The 15,030-nt window shown below is 40.7% G+C and overlaps 1 protein-coding gene across 2 annotated transcripts; it reads right to left on the bottom strand.

The window, feature by feature from the left end:
- Positions 1 to 2,179: 2,179 nt before the first annotated feature.
- nes (nestin) lies at positions 2,180 to 12,685 on the bottom strand. 2 transcript variants are annotated; one of them, XM_023293894.3, is made up of 5 exons: positions 11,562 to 12,685; positions 9,858 to 9,982; positions 6,359 to 6,432; positions 3,574 to 5,739; positions 2,180 to 2,652 (listed from the first exon to the last, which is right to left on the bottom strand). In XM_023293894.3, exons 1-5 carry the CDS (start codon positions 12,390 to 12,392, stop codon positions 2,576 to 2,578), a joined length of 3,273 nt encoding a protein of 1,090 aa, XP_023149662.2. In that variant the 5' UTR covers positions 12,393 to 12,685; the 3' UTR covers positions 2,180 to 2,575. The 2 variants fall into 2 exon arrangements, with proteins under 2 accessions (XP_023149662.2, XP_023149661.2); XM_023293893.3 differs by having other exon boundaries at positions 2,180 to 5,739; positions 11,562 to 12,683.
- Between the last annotated feature and the right edge of the window lie 2,345 nt (positions 12,686 to 15,030).

Here is a 15,030-nt window from a genome sequence, read left to right as displayed (position 1 = left end):
CCAAATGCTCTACTTCACTGCATGTAATTAAAAATTCCATATAGGATAAATATGTTATTTTGTTCAACATGCACAACATAATGTGCTTTAACAATCATGAGCATAACTGGTTCTTCTTTACTTCCTATTTCATTTCTCACTGCTTCACTCTTAAGGAATTAACGCATTTCTTTTTCTCACTATTAGTAATTGTGTAGAAAATATCTTTGGTGGGACAGCTCTATTGACGGGTGGAGAATAGGAGCATGCCAGACAGCTGCAGTAATACCATTCCAACACTTAAGCCCTGTCACACTGAATACAACCATCTGCGGTTTCCTTCCTCGCTGGATCTCCCATTGGGCGGATTCAGGCAGCAAGGAGGCGAGCACCCGCTAAAATAGGCATCATTGTTCGGTAAACTGACTAATGAAAGACGGGGCTGGGTGGGTGGGGGTGGAGGGAGGGTAGAGGGAGCGGGGGCGGGGATGGGAAGGAGAGGAGGTGAGGTCACACATTGTTCTCCCTTTCGTACTTTTTCCTCGTGGGACGGCTGTTTGCTTGTGGAGGGCCCCGGTGCTGCTTTGTTGACTTGCCTGCTTTGAGGTCAGTGAAGCTGGGATGTTGCCAAGTCCAGGCACACACACACACACACACATACACACACACACACACACACAGAGAGAGCTTCACAACCTTCCTCAGTGCAAAACCCCAAAGGAAACAGAGATGGATGTTGCTGGAAGGGAGCAAGCAGCTGGTTTCTTGCCCTTCTCTTAAGGATGCAACCGTAGTCTGAGTCACTGAGAAGGTTCATAGTAGTCTGTGTCATCAATCACTGCCCAAGATCTTTCTTGAAAAAAACATTCTTAGAGTTTCCCCTCTGATATTTCATGAGATCATGTATTTTAGCGGTCAATAATTTGATTTTCTAGGTAATGCGCTCAAAAAACAATGCAGCTCAAGTGCCTTAAATTACAGGTTAAACCAAAATTTTCTTTAAAGAATGGTTCACTTTTAACCCAATTAATTCATTTTTACTTAATATCGGAAGCTTAATTCTCCATTATATGCTTGTCTGCAGACACATTTCACATTTTTGAATGTTCAGCTAACCTAATTGGTGATAACCAAAAGGCTCTTCACTCATTAAGACCTAAGGCGCCCTCTAAACACGTGCAGATGCATTGCATATGTTGTATAGGGTCTTAACAGATTAAATTAACAGTCAGTCCCTTACTATTGCAGATAACTACAGATATCTGAAAAACTCTAACTGAAAATATGCGTAATTACTCTGAATTGTCAACATCTGTAGTTACATCAGAAGCTACAGCAAGCATGAAGCAGAGGCGGCTTGCTTTTTAAACATACCATACTGTACCATAACTACATATGACAAGCCGTTTAATCGCCATGTCTGACCAGCTTGATGGTGAAGTTCTGGTAAATTTTGTTCACAGCTCTCTAATGAAGGACGCTTTTGTTCTCCACAAATTCCTCACTGATAAACTCTTCCCATTTCCCTGCATTTTCTGCTGATCTTATCCTCCACAGGAACCATTATTACTTGCTCACACTGTTCAAATTCTTTGTTAAACAAATATCAAATGGGAAGATTTACAGAAGCAGTGTCATGCTCAACAGTTATTTAGAGATATCTGTGACCATGATTTCAAATACACTGAACTACAACTTTCTCTGTTGCTTTGAATAATCAGAATGCTGTTCTAACTTGAATAAAAATTTCTGACTAGCCACCATGTAAATGTGACTATGCAAAATGAACTGATTGTTGGTATCTTCAATGTCTCAGATAGTCAAATCTAACTATTAAATGTCAAAACAGCTTGCTATAGATGTTTGTGGAATGCTCTAAGGATTGGTGTGTGATGGACAGTGTGGAAATACTTCTGCCAGCTATGCATATACAATGTGTCTGTACATGGTGGTGGCATCATGGAGTGACCACACTGGAAACTGTGCTTGTTGCTTCAGAAATACTCAGGAAAATGTTACTTGTATGGACACCACTGCTTCACTTGATCATGAAAGAACTTAACTACTAAAAAGCTACTTGTTTAAGAAAATAGGGCTGGGAAATGTTTTTTAAACTAGTAATGCTACTAGTTATAGCAACACTCCGGCCACATTGAGCGCAAACATGTTACAAAGAGTTCAAACAAATTGACACAGAACATATAAGGAATCTACTGTTTATTTTGAACTGTAATTGTACCACAGTATAATTGAACTTTATGGATGATAATAAAACCAGTTCATCCTCTGATTTTACAGGCCAACCACATACAAACATAACAGCTTTCTTATCTATGCTGATTTATCTCCTCTGACATAAAACATTTGCAACCAAGCAATTGTTCAACATGCATAAAACATGCAAAGATGAGTCAGTTTGTCTAGTGAAATAACTCAATAGCAGAAACATTTGCTGTCTGTTTGGTGCACTATAAAATAGTAGGTCTACAAGCAGTTCTACCTCTCTGGTCTCATTGATTTCCTTCCGTTAGTAAAATCAGATTAGGCAAAGATCGATAAAGGCTTTGACTTTCAAATGACATTCTTTGTTCTGTCTTCATGCCGTTCCCTCATGCAGAAACTCAAAGTCTTCTTTCATAGCATGCACACCGAAAGACTGAAACATTTGAACAACTGGAAAAGAAGGAAAAAATGCTCGTTGAATGTGTCAGTTAAGGGAAATGAGACAAGTGTTCATTATCTGTAAAGAGAGAATTGGCACACTGGTGGTTAGTGTCACTAAGAAGAATCGCACCAAGGCAGCACAATTTTGGTTTAATAGTAAATGTGTTGTACAGAAAACACAATTTTCCACTGACTAACACTGATCAAATCTAAATCTGAAACTTCTCACTACTTTTTATGCCAGTTACTCCCCAGATGACCATGATTCACCCTCAACTTCAGACTCCTCAGAATGGACAAAATCCCCTTCAACAGCATTTCTGCACAGCACCTGCTTCACTTCTGTATGTACCTGCTCCTTCTCATTCTCAGCAGTCAGGGATTTAGCTGAGTCAGTATCCACCCTTGAGTTTCCATTTACCACATTCTGATTTTCTGAATTCCCCCAAACCAGGCCATCAGCAAATCCTAGATTCTGGTTGGTGTGCTCAGCTGCTTCATTACAGGTGTCCTCTGGTTGATAGGAAGCACCACTTTCCAACGAGGACACCCAGAAGTCATTCTTTACGGCAGAGGAAATTAAACCATGGAGGCTGCTGTCTGTTGCATCGTTTACCTCGAATATATCGTTTTCATTTGGTATACAGTCAGGGGAAATCTCAAAGGGCTCTACCTGATGTGTCGTAGCACCTTTATTGGCTGCTTCGAGCACATTATCACATTGTTTACCTTGTTCATTCTGGTCTCTGATTTCAAAGTCCTCTCTTGGGTTCTCTACGACTTCCCATTCAGCTGCTTCTGGAGCTATAGGGAACGCCTGACAATCTGCAACATCCTCAGCTAGATGTTTTTGAGAATCACAAGATGCCTCCACAGTTACCTCCTCTATCACCTCAGTGGTTACAGCCACATCCTGCAGATTTTTCTCACCTGCTGTTACCAGTAACACTGAGATTAAATCCTCTGAGTTGCTGTTTTCTTCCACATCAGGCCTGTTGATGAAGTCACCCAAGCCAGAGTGATCTTCTGTTCCATCAGCATGTGTCAACATGGACACATTGTGTTCATCATCTTCCTCTTTTTTCTCCGGTGCATCTAGAGCTTGTGGATCTTTATGGTAGATGTCTTCCTCAGCTGCTGTGTCTGTTACCACTGATGAATCACTGATAAATAGGTTCTCAGAAGTCTGATCTGTCACCATAACAGAAGATTTAAGTTCATGGTTTGCCTTTATTCCAGTTTCGTCACCGTAAGACGTGTCCCCTGTTTTTGTTTTTCCAGGCTCTTCTTGCTCTGTCATTTCCTCGACAGTGTTCCCCTTCAGATGCACCATCTCCTCACTGACCTGATGCTGTCCAAAGTGAACACTGTAGCTGTCCGTGGACAGATTTTCTAATTCCTGCTCCACAAGTCTGTCTATCTCCAGCTCCTCATCAAAGTCTACATTTGCACGTACCGTGGGTTTGGTAAATTCATCAGTTTCTCCATCTGAATGTCCCTCACTGACTTTCTTGATCATCTCTTCTGCATTTTCTGCATCATCATCATGCTCATTTATAATTGTACCATCTCTGTCTTCAATATGAGTGTATCCCATATTATATACCTCATCCATCATCTCCCCTTCAACCTCCTCACACAGATCTTCCATAGTTCCAAATCTCTTTGCCTTGTCCTCACTCCACGTCCCAGTTCCTGTCTCTCCGACCTTTCTTTCCTGTTCACCTTCACTGGACTCGCTCTCTTCCATGTGCGATGCCTGAGTATTAGCGTCAGTCTCATCACTTTTGTATCGAATCAGAGGACGGGTGTCAGCAAGCGTGTTATCCTGAGCGTAGCTGTCACTCTCCAGCTCAGTCCTCCATGACACAGAGACGTTTTGAGAATCCTCTTCATCATCTTCTTCACCGTCAGCAGGCAGAGCATGCTCTTGCTCTAACTCAATATGCTGTCTGTCATCTACTTGCTTGTCCACCAATGAAGAGGCCACATTGTCGTCTTTATCGACATCCCTAAAAACATCCTGCCTAATTTCTTTCTTCTTTTGCTCTGGTTCTTTTGTTGATATGTCTTCTTCTGGTTCAGCATGTTGTGTTTTTCCCTCATTATTTTCAATGCCATCATCTGTCTTCACAACAATCCTCTTTTCTATTACACTGTCCCAAGTGTCCATCTCTTCTCCATCAGGGTACAACTTATCCTCAGCATCTGTTTCATTTGTTCCCACTGCAGAACAGCTTACCTCTTGACTCATCTCAGTTATGTAATCATTTGAGACGTTTTCATCAAAGTTGTAATCTGTCACTTGATTAAAGACACTTTCCTCAGGCTCACATTCAGAATCTGGACTGCTTGGCCTGGATTCAAAGGTTGGTTCAAGCATCGCCTCGGTCTCAGAATCTGAAGTCTCCTCTTGTACATGCTCTACCTCTTTACCTATGCACTCCGTCTTTACCCATGCCTCAATTGGACCATGTGGCTGTTGCACATCTTCTTCTTCAGCTGTCTCTTCGAAAGCAACTTCCTTATCAGATTCATCTGAGAAACCGCAGGACTCCTCTGTCATTCTGACGTGGTACGGCGTGAGGCTGGGTGTTGTAAACTGATGGTGACCAATTTCGTCACTGAAGGACGGCTCACTGCTGAGGCCAGACTCTACCTGATAACTGACAACTGACTCAACAACTGGTCTCTCTTCAAGGGATTCAGTATCAACATCATTTGAATTTTCTTCCTTTTCTTTGTACTCTGGTGTTTTAGCAATATCCTCTTGCTCATTGGGAGGCGACAAGGGCTCAGCATAGGTGACTTTCTCACGAACCTCTTGTGGTCTGAAATTTTCAACAGCTCTATCTTGCAGTATTTTTGGATAAGGGCTTTCCCATGTTGCTGACTTTGTTGCATCAGAATCAGCAGGTTTCTCTGAGATCTTCAGCATTTCTTTTAAAGTCACAGGTTTTTTACTCCATGTTGGTGTTGTAGTTATCACTGTAGGTCCTCTTGTGCCACGGACAGATGCGAAGGAAGCTGTCTTGTGGCTAGCAGGCAGCTGGGTCTGGTAATTCTTTTTAACCCCCTGAGGACTGAAAACTGCATCTGTGGAGGATGAAAGCAGAGCTCATGAATACACAATGAACTGAGCTACTGTAAGAATAATGGCTTGTGTAGACACCTCTTGAACACACAGGTTTAAATGAAACCAACTGTGTTTTTTATGATATTCTGTAAAATTACTTGCACCCTAAGGTATATAATACCCCTACACAAGTGTGTGGGGACAAAGGGGGAGAATCTGCCCCACCAAAGCATTATTAAAATGGATGTTCTCAATGGAGTTTGGACACTAATGGTGATTTATTGATCGTCATTTCCTTTCACTGATGTCTAAGTTACCGGAAAGCCAAGCCATATGGCTCAATATCCTTTGTAGACTATCTTGGTGGCTTGCATTACAGAATCCAAAGTGCCTACCTCAGCCCCCTTAGAAAAGCCCCCACCACCACTGACACTAATGTGATTACAAATTGTGTCAAACATGTCCCCCATTTTGAGGGGCTTTTACTAAGACTAAGTGTAATTTACCTTTAGAACTACTTGAAGTAGTAGAGAGTGGACATAAAGGTTTGGATTTATGGGATCTATTGTGGTTCTCAACAAGGCAACAGTGAAGTCACTGACATGATGCTGATGTATGAACAGTGTTTATTTTAATTACCTGTGATGGAAATGTGTCTTGGCTGATTCAACAATGAGATGTCTCCCTTGAGGCTTTCATTATCCAGCAAAGCTCTGTGCAGACAGACAACAAGAGAGGATTACATTCTGAAGTTGTACAACTTTTACACACATGGATGTTGCAATGTTTAGGATTTGTAGGGGTGAATCCTGAAAGTGATGCTGCACTCAGAGGGGTGGGTGGGAAGAGGAGCGAAGGGAGACTTTTGCTGCTGTTGAGCAGCAGGAGCAGACTGAGCTCTGTTGTTATGGTAATGAAGGAAAGGCCCTACCATTGAGGAGCCATCTGCAGCACACAAACCTTTGCTTTCAATTCCTCTCACACACACACACACACACACACACACACACACACAGACCAAGTGGACACTCTTGAACACACACATAATGACAGCTGATATTACAAGCAGCCCATGCAGCACTAATACCACTGTTTCCATTCACACATGTGGACCACAGCAGTGTCCATTCCAGCACATGCTCTTATAATTAGCTGCATGTCTAACAAAAAAAAACCCACTTCTCTGCATTTTTTTACACAATCCAGCTTGATTGAAATATTAAATATCGCTTTTAAAACACAGTACATCTTCCTATAAAAGTTTTACGTGCAGTGGATGACATTGAAATTTGTCCTCCAGTCTTGTCCTCCCCCCACCTGCTCCCCTGTGCTGTTATTGTAGACTCCCATAGCTCATAAATCGGTAGCTTCTCACTGAAGGGTGAGGGTCAATATTTTGAGGAGGGGGGAGAAGGAGAAAGGAGACTCCGCTATAGAGCTTTATAATGGATGAGTTACTCTGTCCAAGACCACATAGACTGCTGTTTCAGTGAAATGACCTTTAGTCCAGACGGCTACTCCCGCTGCAGACAGATCTTTGTTAGCTGATGGAAGGGTGTTTGTCTGCCCTGTTACTGAGCAGCAGCTTCTCATTGGGTTAAACTAATCATCTAAATCACGCTCGACATAACAATGACCATAGCTCAGCTAGATGCAGGTGGAGTTTTACCTAGCTTTTGACTCCAAAAAGGTCCTATTATAATACCTTGAAAGCCAGTTAACAGTAGGTGTTTTTATTATCTAAATTGCTTTTTTTTCTCAATGTATTGATTAATTTAGTCTATCAAATGTTAAAAAAAATAGCTAAATAAACCTATAATAGGTTTAATCGCCTGCGTTAAAATGTTTTGCTTTGTGTGACTAACAAATAAAAACAACAATAATCAGTTTACTGTTTCACACTGTAAATCATTTAAGTTCATTCAGCTCAGAAATGTAAGTTCCCCTGCTGCCTAGTTCCAAGTCATCTTATGAGATGTGAAAATGTAGAACTAGTGGCGTTAAATTAAGCTTACTTAGAAGCAAAAGTTCAGTAACCTCCAGATATCAAGTTGAAATGGCTAGTCCTACAGACAGTTTCAGAAAGACTTGTTTTCCTTTTACAATTTCTGTGATTAAAGACTTTTGTCTTCCTTAAACATTGAGAACTTACATACTCAACCGTTAAAGCCAATTTTGACCAGAATCAGGACTAAGACGGTCTGTGTGGCAGCAGTGAGAAAGATCACCAGTTTTCGAGTGTAAAGAGTAATTTAATACCAGCCTTTGTCATGGTTATTTTGAATACTATGAAAATAAACAACCAAAACTTAATTTAACAAAGATGCATAACAAGTTCCCACCATGTCTGTTTTCTCAAACAACAAAAACGCAGGAGCCTCTGAGAAGTTTTAACCCTCAAAGCAATGCATTCTGGGGCTGGGAAGTATGATTATGAGCTAATTTTGTGTCTTATAAACTTAATGACTAAACACTGAGCTCTTCATTGTTTCATTAAACTCATCATCTTAGGTTAAGAACTTGTGTTTTTAAGAGCTAGATATTTTACGTTTAATTAATTATATATTAGAAAAAAACTCAGTTATTTAAATCTAACAAATTTTAAAAAGATCAGTTAATTTGAATAAATTAATTTATGATGTTTTACAGTGCACAAGACAGAAAGGGCTGTAAATTGTATTCAGAGTAACAAATGTGAAATTGTATACTAATAATACTAATAATACTAATACTACATACTAATCTGCCCAAAACAGACTAGACATTATAGTGAATCTTATCTTGTCAATCAGCTGATGATGTAATGTTGATGTCATAGGAGCAACACTGGTATAGAAAAGCAGAAACCCTCCTCTACAAATTAAAGATAGTTCATATTAAGCAGCAGTAAAAACGAAAAAGGAACAACAGTTTTGAGCTGAGCTTCAAGTACCGCCATGTGTGCGTGACTGAACATGATGCTGTTGAAATCTCATTTAGGAAACACATGATTTAGTCAGTTCCCAGAATCAGGGTGGCTTTTAACAAGAATCAGAAATGTGTGAAGCTGCATTTGGCTTTTACCACATTGAAAACAACACTAAATGCTACATTCCTTGCACTTGTCTGACATCATACAGGTCTGTTCCTTAGATCATTCTGCTTGATTAGGATTGAATGCTTTCACCATGCAAAGCTAAAATTCCGTATTTTTCATGGCAGCATGACAGACATGTAAAAGTCACCTCATCTCGAAAAGTCAATGCAGAGGCTGACTTCTAGAATGGAAACTTTATCTTAATCAGTCTGCTGTTTTACTTTGCGTGACAAGGATCTAAACAGGAGTAATATCATAACATCAAAAGAAAAAAAATTTAAATTCACCCATTGGTCATGATATATTTGTTGAAAATGGTAGGAGAACAAATGCAAAGCAAACATGTTTGTAGAAAGTTGCTTTATGAAAAAATCAAATAGTGAACCCTGTACATCCTTTTCCCTTGGCATGTTTTGGAAGAACTGAGTAAAGAGGAAACTGCTTTTTATTGATAGAATATACATTTACACCTTTGAGACTATATTCCCTACTGATTTTAAAGCATATACAGAATATTTGAATAAGTAGTGTCACACAAAACAATGAAAAGTAAACACTGCAAGAATCTGTGCCTTCAAAATCTTTGCAAAATCCAATTTTTGTTGCAAAATCTCATAAAACTTCTACTAAAATATCAGCCTCCAACAACTGTGATACTGTTTTGTGGTGTTTTCTGTTGTTACTGAAGCAGAAAAAAGAAACTATGGCTTTGTTACGACAGTTTAACTCTGAAGTTATGCTACATGTGCTAAAGATGCTCTATGTGAGTAAAAAGCTCTGAACTTTTACACAGAGTTTCTTCTTAGCTGCCTGTAAAACCCTGAAACTGAGAAATTTAACGAATCAGTTAATAAATGAACCAGATGATTTATTACTTCTTTATTCGTCATCTCTTTTTTTCGAAATATAGCAGATATCCTTGGCAACAGTAGTCTTCTGCCACACAACATATGCTAGAAGAGGCTCCCGTATCGTCAACCATTGCACAGGACAATAAGGCATTAAAAATGTATGAAATGTGCTTTAGAAAAATCACATTTGTTTGAGGTGAAAGAGCTATACCTGTATGTCGCCACCTCCAGGCCCAGGGACATCTTCAGCTGCAGCAGGCCTCGGTTCTCGACGAGGAGGTGATCGATCTGTTGGCCCACCTCCTCTTTCTCCGCTTCCAGACCATCCAAGTGTTCCTGCCAAAACGGAAGTAGAGCAGGAAAGGGAAGTGGTTAAAAAAGGCATCTAAAAAACCCTACTGCTGTAGTACATTAAACAAAAACAAATATCCTTTGTTTTACTGTTTGTCACGTAGTGTGGCCTGCTCAGTTTCTGTAAAGGGAACAAGGATATTTGTTGTTGCTGTGCTGACCTAAAGCAGCGTTATAATACAGACACAAGTTAACACTTTCAGGTTCGGCTAGTTTGTTATTAGACTTACAAATTGTTTTGCAAACTTTGTTGTTAGTCACTCAGGACCACAGTGGGAGTGACAGCATTCCCATAAAATGTCCTTATTTTGGGTTCATCACCCCTCAGACCTCACTGTGACCCAGAACTAATCCCCACAGCCCCAGCCTATAAATATGTAGCCCCCCGATCCCTTTCATACCCAAATGCTTCAGTCCATCAGAATATTAAATGAGCGCACTAACCGAGCAAAGCCTCTTGGGGAGGAACTCACAACTTCTCCCTAAAGAATTCACTGGGGCATCTGGCATTTTACTAAAAGATTTGAATATTTGCCAGTAAATGAAACAGCAAAAAATTAAATAAAATAAAAAGTCAATATATCCTGTGTAAGACATTCTGGCGATTAATAATGTGATGTGTTCAGACTTGACTATCATATGTATTGACATGGAATAGCAGACACAATTGAGCTCCACTTTGTGTACCCAAGCAAAGTCATGCGGCTGCTGATTATCAAGTGTTCACATTGCCCTGTGGTTTGTCACTTCATTATTTTAGACTGAGCTTGTTTGTGCTGTGTGAAGCAATGGCAAAGACATCAACCGCCATGACTTGCTACATGTTTGACCTTGTGGGTGATCTTTTCACAGAAGTACAGCTTCCCAATTTGCTGAATTATTTTTTACAGCTTCAAAAGAGCAGCAGTTCCGATGGAAGGACTTTGTCAGTGAGCTGAAAATCCAAATGTTTGGAAAATGTGTCTCCTCTAAAATATGTACAGATAGAGTGACACTATATGTATACATTTTATTACAAAATAAAATGAATTATTTGATCAGTTTATCAAATTTGACACAAATGAATCAGTTGGGATTATGAATATTTAAGACATTCTACTTTTTTTAAAAATAGATCAAGGCATACAAAATCACACTGAGCTGGTTCATTATACCTTTAGATACCTCCACATTAAAATATTTCTGTACCAATGCCACAGCAGTCTGCAGTAAGACATTATGTGCAATTAAAAGTGTGCAGAATTGAGCAAACTGAGCTGTTGGGTCAAGCAGATCAGCTGTAATAACATACTTCCTGTGCATGTGCTGAACTGCAAGCTTTTCAATCTCAGAACAACTTCCACAACATTCAGCTGAGATGGAACTCAACATAATGTTCCTCTCCTGTGCAGTAAAACACACTTAATGGAAATCACACATGATAAAAGCTTAGCATTTCTTAAAGGAATGAAATGCTATCTTAATCTGTATTGAAAATGTTTGTTTGCCCAAGTATTTTGCCAAAGCTTTACACAAAATAGTTTACAGTTATATTGGATAATGAGGTATGAATTACTGCATTTACCTGGAGCTGCTGGATCTCCTGGCTGTAAGCATCTCTCTGCTGGGCTGCAGTCTTCTCCAGATGCAGCCTGACATCCTGAGCTGAGGCCATCTCCTTCTCCAGGGCTTGGAGCTTCAGTTGGCTCTCGCGCTTCTCCTGGTCCACTTTGGTCAAACGGCTCCTGGCCTGGTTAAGTGACTCCTCTAGCCGAGCTAACTGGCCCTGATAGGCCTCTGCCGCCTCCTGCCATGCCCTGCTGGCCCTCTGGGTGTACTCATGCCCCAGCTGGAAGAGGCTGGGTGTCTGGTTGCATCTTTGAACCGCTGTGTGAGATATTGTGGCTCTGGAACGGCTCAGCGTGGCCTCCAAGTGGGCCACATCCTCCTGATGGGTTTGAATTAGGAGTCTCATCTCCTGCTCCAGCTGACCGACCTTCTCCCTTAGCCAGATCTGTGCCCTCTGTTCCTCCTCCAGCTCCTTCCTGCTCTGCGCCAGCTTTGTCTTGGCCTTCATGTGGGCCTGAGCCTCCCTCTGTCTCAGCAGGTCCAGGGCTTGAAGCTCCTCAGCCAGCTTGCCAATCTCCATCTCTGTGAGGACCCTGTCCCTCCAGGCCGCCTCCACTTCCAGTCTTGTTTGCCGCAGCTTTTCCTCCAGGCCCTTCCTGTGTGCCGAGGCTCCGTGGCTGTTCTGTCTCATGGCTTGGATCTCCTTTGCGAGCACCGCGTTCTCCTCCTCTAGGAGTTTGACCCGACTCAGGTAGGACTCCAGGCGTCGGTTCAGGTTCAGCATCTGGTGCTTCTCCTGCCCCAGGTGGTTGGAGTGGAAGATTTTATGCATACTGTGGAACTCCATGTCAGCAGCAGAAAACAGAGAGATATGGCACACCGAGGCCTCACTCGGAGATTCACTGATTAGGATTTGGCAGCCAACTGTGTCTCTGTGTCCAGGCCTGAGTCAGTGCGTGGGTTGTCTTTTTGTGTGAGTGAGGCTCCTGTGAGGCTCCGGGACTGTGACTGCCAGCAAGAGGCTTCTCTTTCATAGGAGACTTAATGAAGGGGCCGGGCACATGGACAACAGGGGAGGAGGGATGGGGAGGGAGGAGATTGAAGGCTAGAGAGGGAGGGGAGAGGAGATGGGGAAGGATGGAGGGAGACAAGAGTGGGATGAAGGACAGAATGTTGGAGCAGAGATGAGATGAGATGGAGGGGTGGAGTAGGAGGGCTGGAATAGATGGGAAAGGGCAGACAGAGGCAGTGACGTAATTTCCAAAGTTAACTCTTTCATCACTGGCACGTTTTCCAGCTGAGTTTAAGATGCTGCCCACCAATGAAGAGTTTTGTAGCTTCCTGTGCTACTCTCTGCTTTGTTTAATTACCTATTTATTCTTTACTGACAAAATATGAATTGTGAAGTAACCAAGTTCAACACTTCCATATAAAGTGAAAGGCTTAGTGTTAACAGCAAACAGATGGAAATAATTCTGAGACAACCCACTAACTTTCCAGTTACTGACCAACAATAGCTTAAATCTTCTTGCTGACGGCAAACAAAGCTTCAGAGGATAATTGTATACTGTATATCTGATGAATATAAATATATACAACTTGGCACAAATTACACTGATTATCAGCTAAGAGACCTCCACCTGAAATCTACAGAGCCACTGTAAGTAACAGAGAGAATGTAGGTGGAAACAATGCCGTCATTAAAATCACATGATATGACATTTCAGCTTGACATAGAGCTGCTCTAATTTTTTCACAGAAAGGAAGAAATGTCTTTTCTTAACATAATTTTAAGGCAAGCAGCTTTTTGTAAACAACAGCCGCTTTAGTTTTTCAAGATGGTTCAAAGAGGATTTTGGTTATGAATGATGAGGTAATGTGCCAGGTTCAGAATCTCCTGTATGTTGGAAAGTTAGTCAATCATCAAATAATGCAAAGTGTAGACCGTTCTCAAGATATTTTTTTAACTTACAAATACCAAACACATCTGGGCACAGCAGACTAGCTGCACACACACACACACACACACACACACACACACACACACACACACACACACACACACACACACACACACACACACACACACACACACACGACTGTATGGGAGTGGATTATTGTTTCTCACACACTGTATCAAGCAAACATCCAAAGTTTAAATTACATATCAGCCATCTTTTCTCAGCATGCACATTGTTTGTAATCCTTTAATAAGTTTCGCTCTATATAACACAAAAGCACACTATGTGTATTTTGGAGTTCATTTCCATGTCCCTGCTGATGTAAATTTCTTTCTCAGCCAAAAGCAGAAGTTCGTCAGAGCTGCAAATGACAAACAGCAACTTCTCTTATTACGGTGCCCTGTGGTTTAGTTGTAGTGGTACTTCTCTGTCTAAAAGTCTGATAAAATTCATAAGGGATTCTGCAATGATGGCAGACGGAGACGTTAGCTACGCTTCAGTTGTATTTAAAGCTAACAAGCAACCCCGACAGGAAGGTGAGTTAATTTTTTCAAATATACAATGCGAGAAAGATACTAGAACTCAGGCTGTCGATCTGCATCAGACTCTGCACCTTTGTTTACATCGCTGGTTAAATCCAAGCGTGTATTCTTTAAATGAACCTAGGAAAGGCATAAAGTAGTTGAAAATGATCGTGCCCTCAACGCTGAGACTTTACTTTCAAATTAAAACCCTTTTACCAACTGTTACAGACGATGTTTAACATTAAGTACTTAAACTACAGCAGTCTCAGTCAATTTATTTCAAAAAAATAAAAATGCATTGTTGCAAATAACATCTTGTCTGAAAACTGATAGTATATCGTTAAAGGGAGTGAAGTTTTATATGCGTTGGAAATTAAAAATAGTCTTTCCAGCATGCAGGATGTCAATTGGCCATCTTTTGTTTCCTTTTTTTTTTTCATTTATTCAACTCTAAATAAAGATTACTCAGTGACAAAAGCTTCCTGAAACTGGTTAGAATGAAACAGTTATTTCTTACATGCTTCTCCATACAACAAATTCAGACTTTCTTCTTTCCGCTGTGGTCGACATCAGGCAGAAATCATCATCATCTTCAGTTTTAACTGATGAATTCACTGCCCTGTGAGGGTCTATGAAGCATCATAAAGATTTGAGATACATAATTTTGTCAATGTCAAGCAAAACGCTGTCATTTTAACGAATAAGATAAGCCTCAGAAAGTCATCTTTAATTAAGCATTACACACTAACTAATCTTTTAACCTTTCAGCTCAAAAAGAAGAGGAAACTGTGTATGATGAAGTGAAAGTGGCAAATCAAACAGCTGAACAAAATCCTGATGTAAATGGTAAGTTGAAAAAAATAAAATAAGTGTAACTGAGAACTCTAAGTAATACTGTGGGAACTGCTACAACTGCAAATATACGTGGCCATTAAAGGTGGAGTCTGTGATTCTGGAGAAAGATTATTTAGATAGTTAGCATATGCGAGGTTTATTAATG

Source organism: Amphiprion ocellaris, chromosome 9, assembly GCF_022539595.1.
Source record: "Amphiprion ocellaris isolate individual 3 ecotype Okinawa chromosome 9, ASM2253959v1, whole genome shotgun sequence".
Classification (NCBI taxonomy): Eukaryota; Metazoa; Chordata; class Actinopteri; family Pomacentridae; genus Amphiprion; species Amphiprion ocellaris.
Note: the sequence above shows the minus strand (reverse complement) of the source record. Positions and strands in the feature narration are given on the sequence as shown.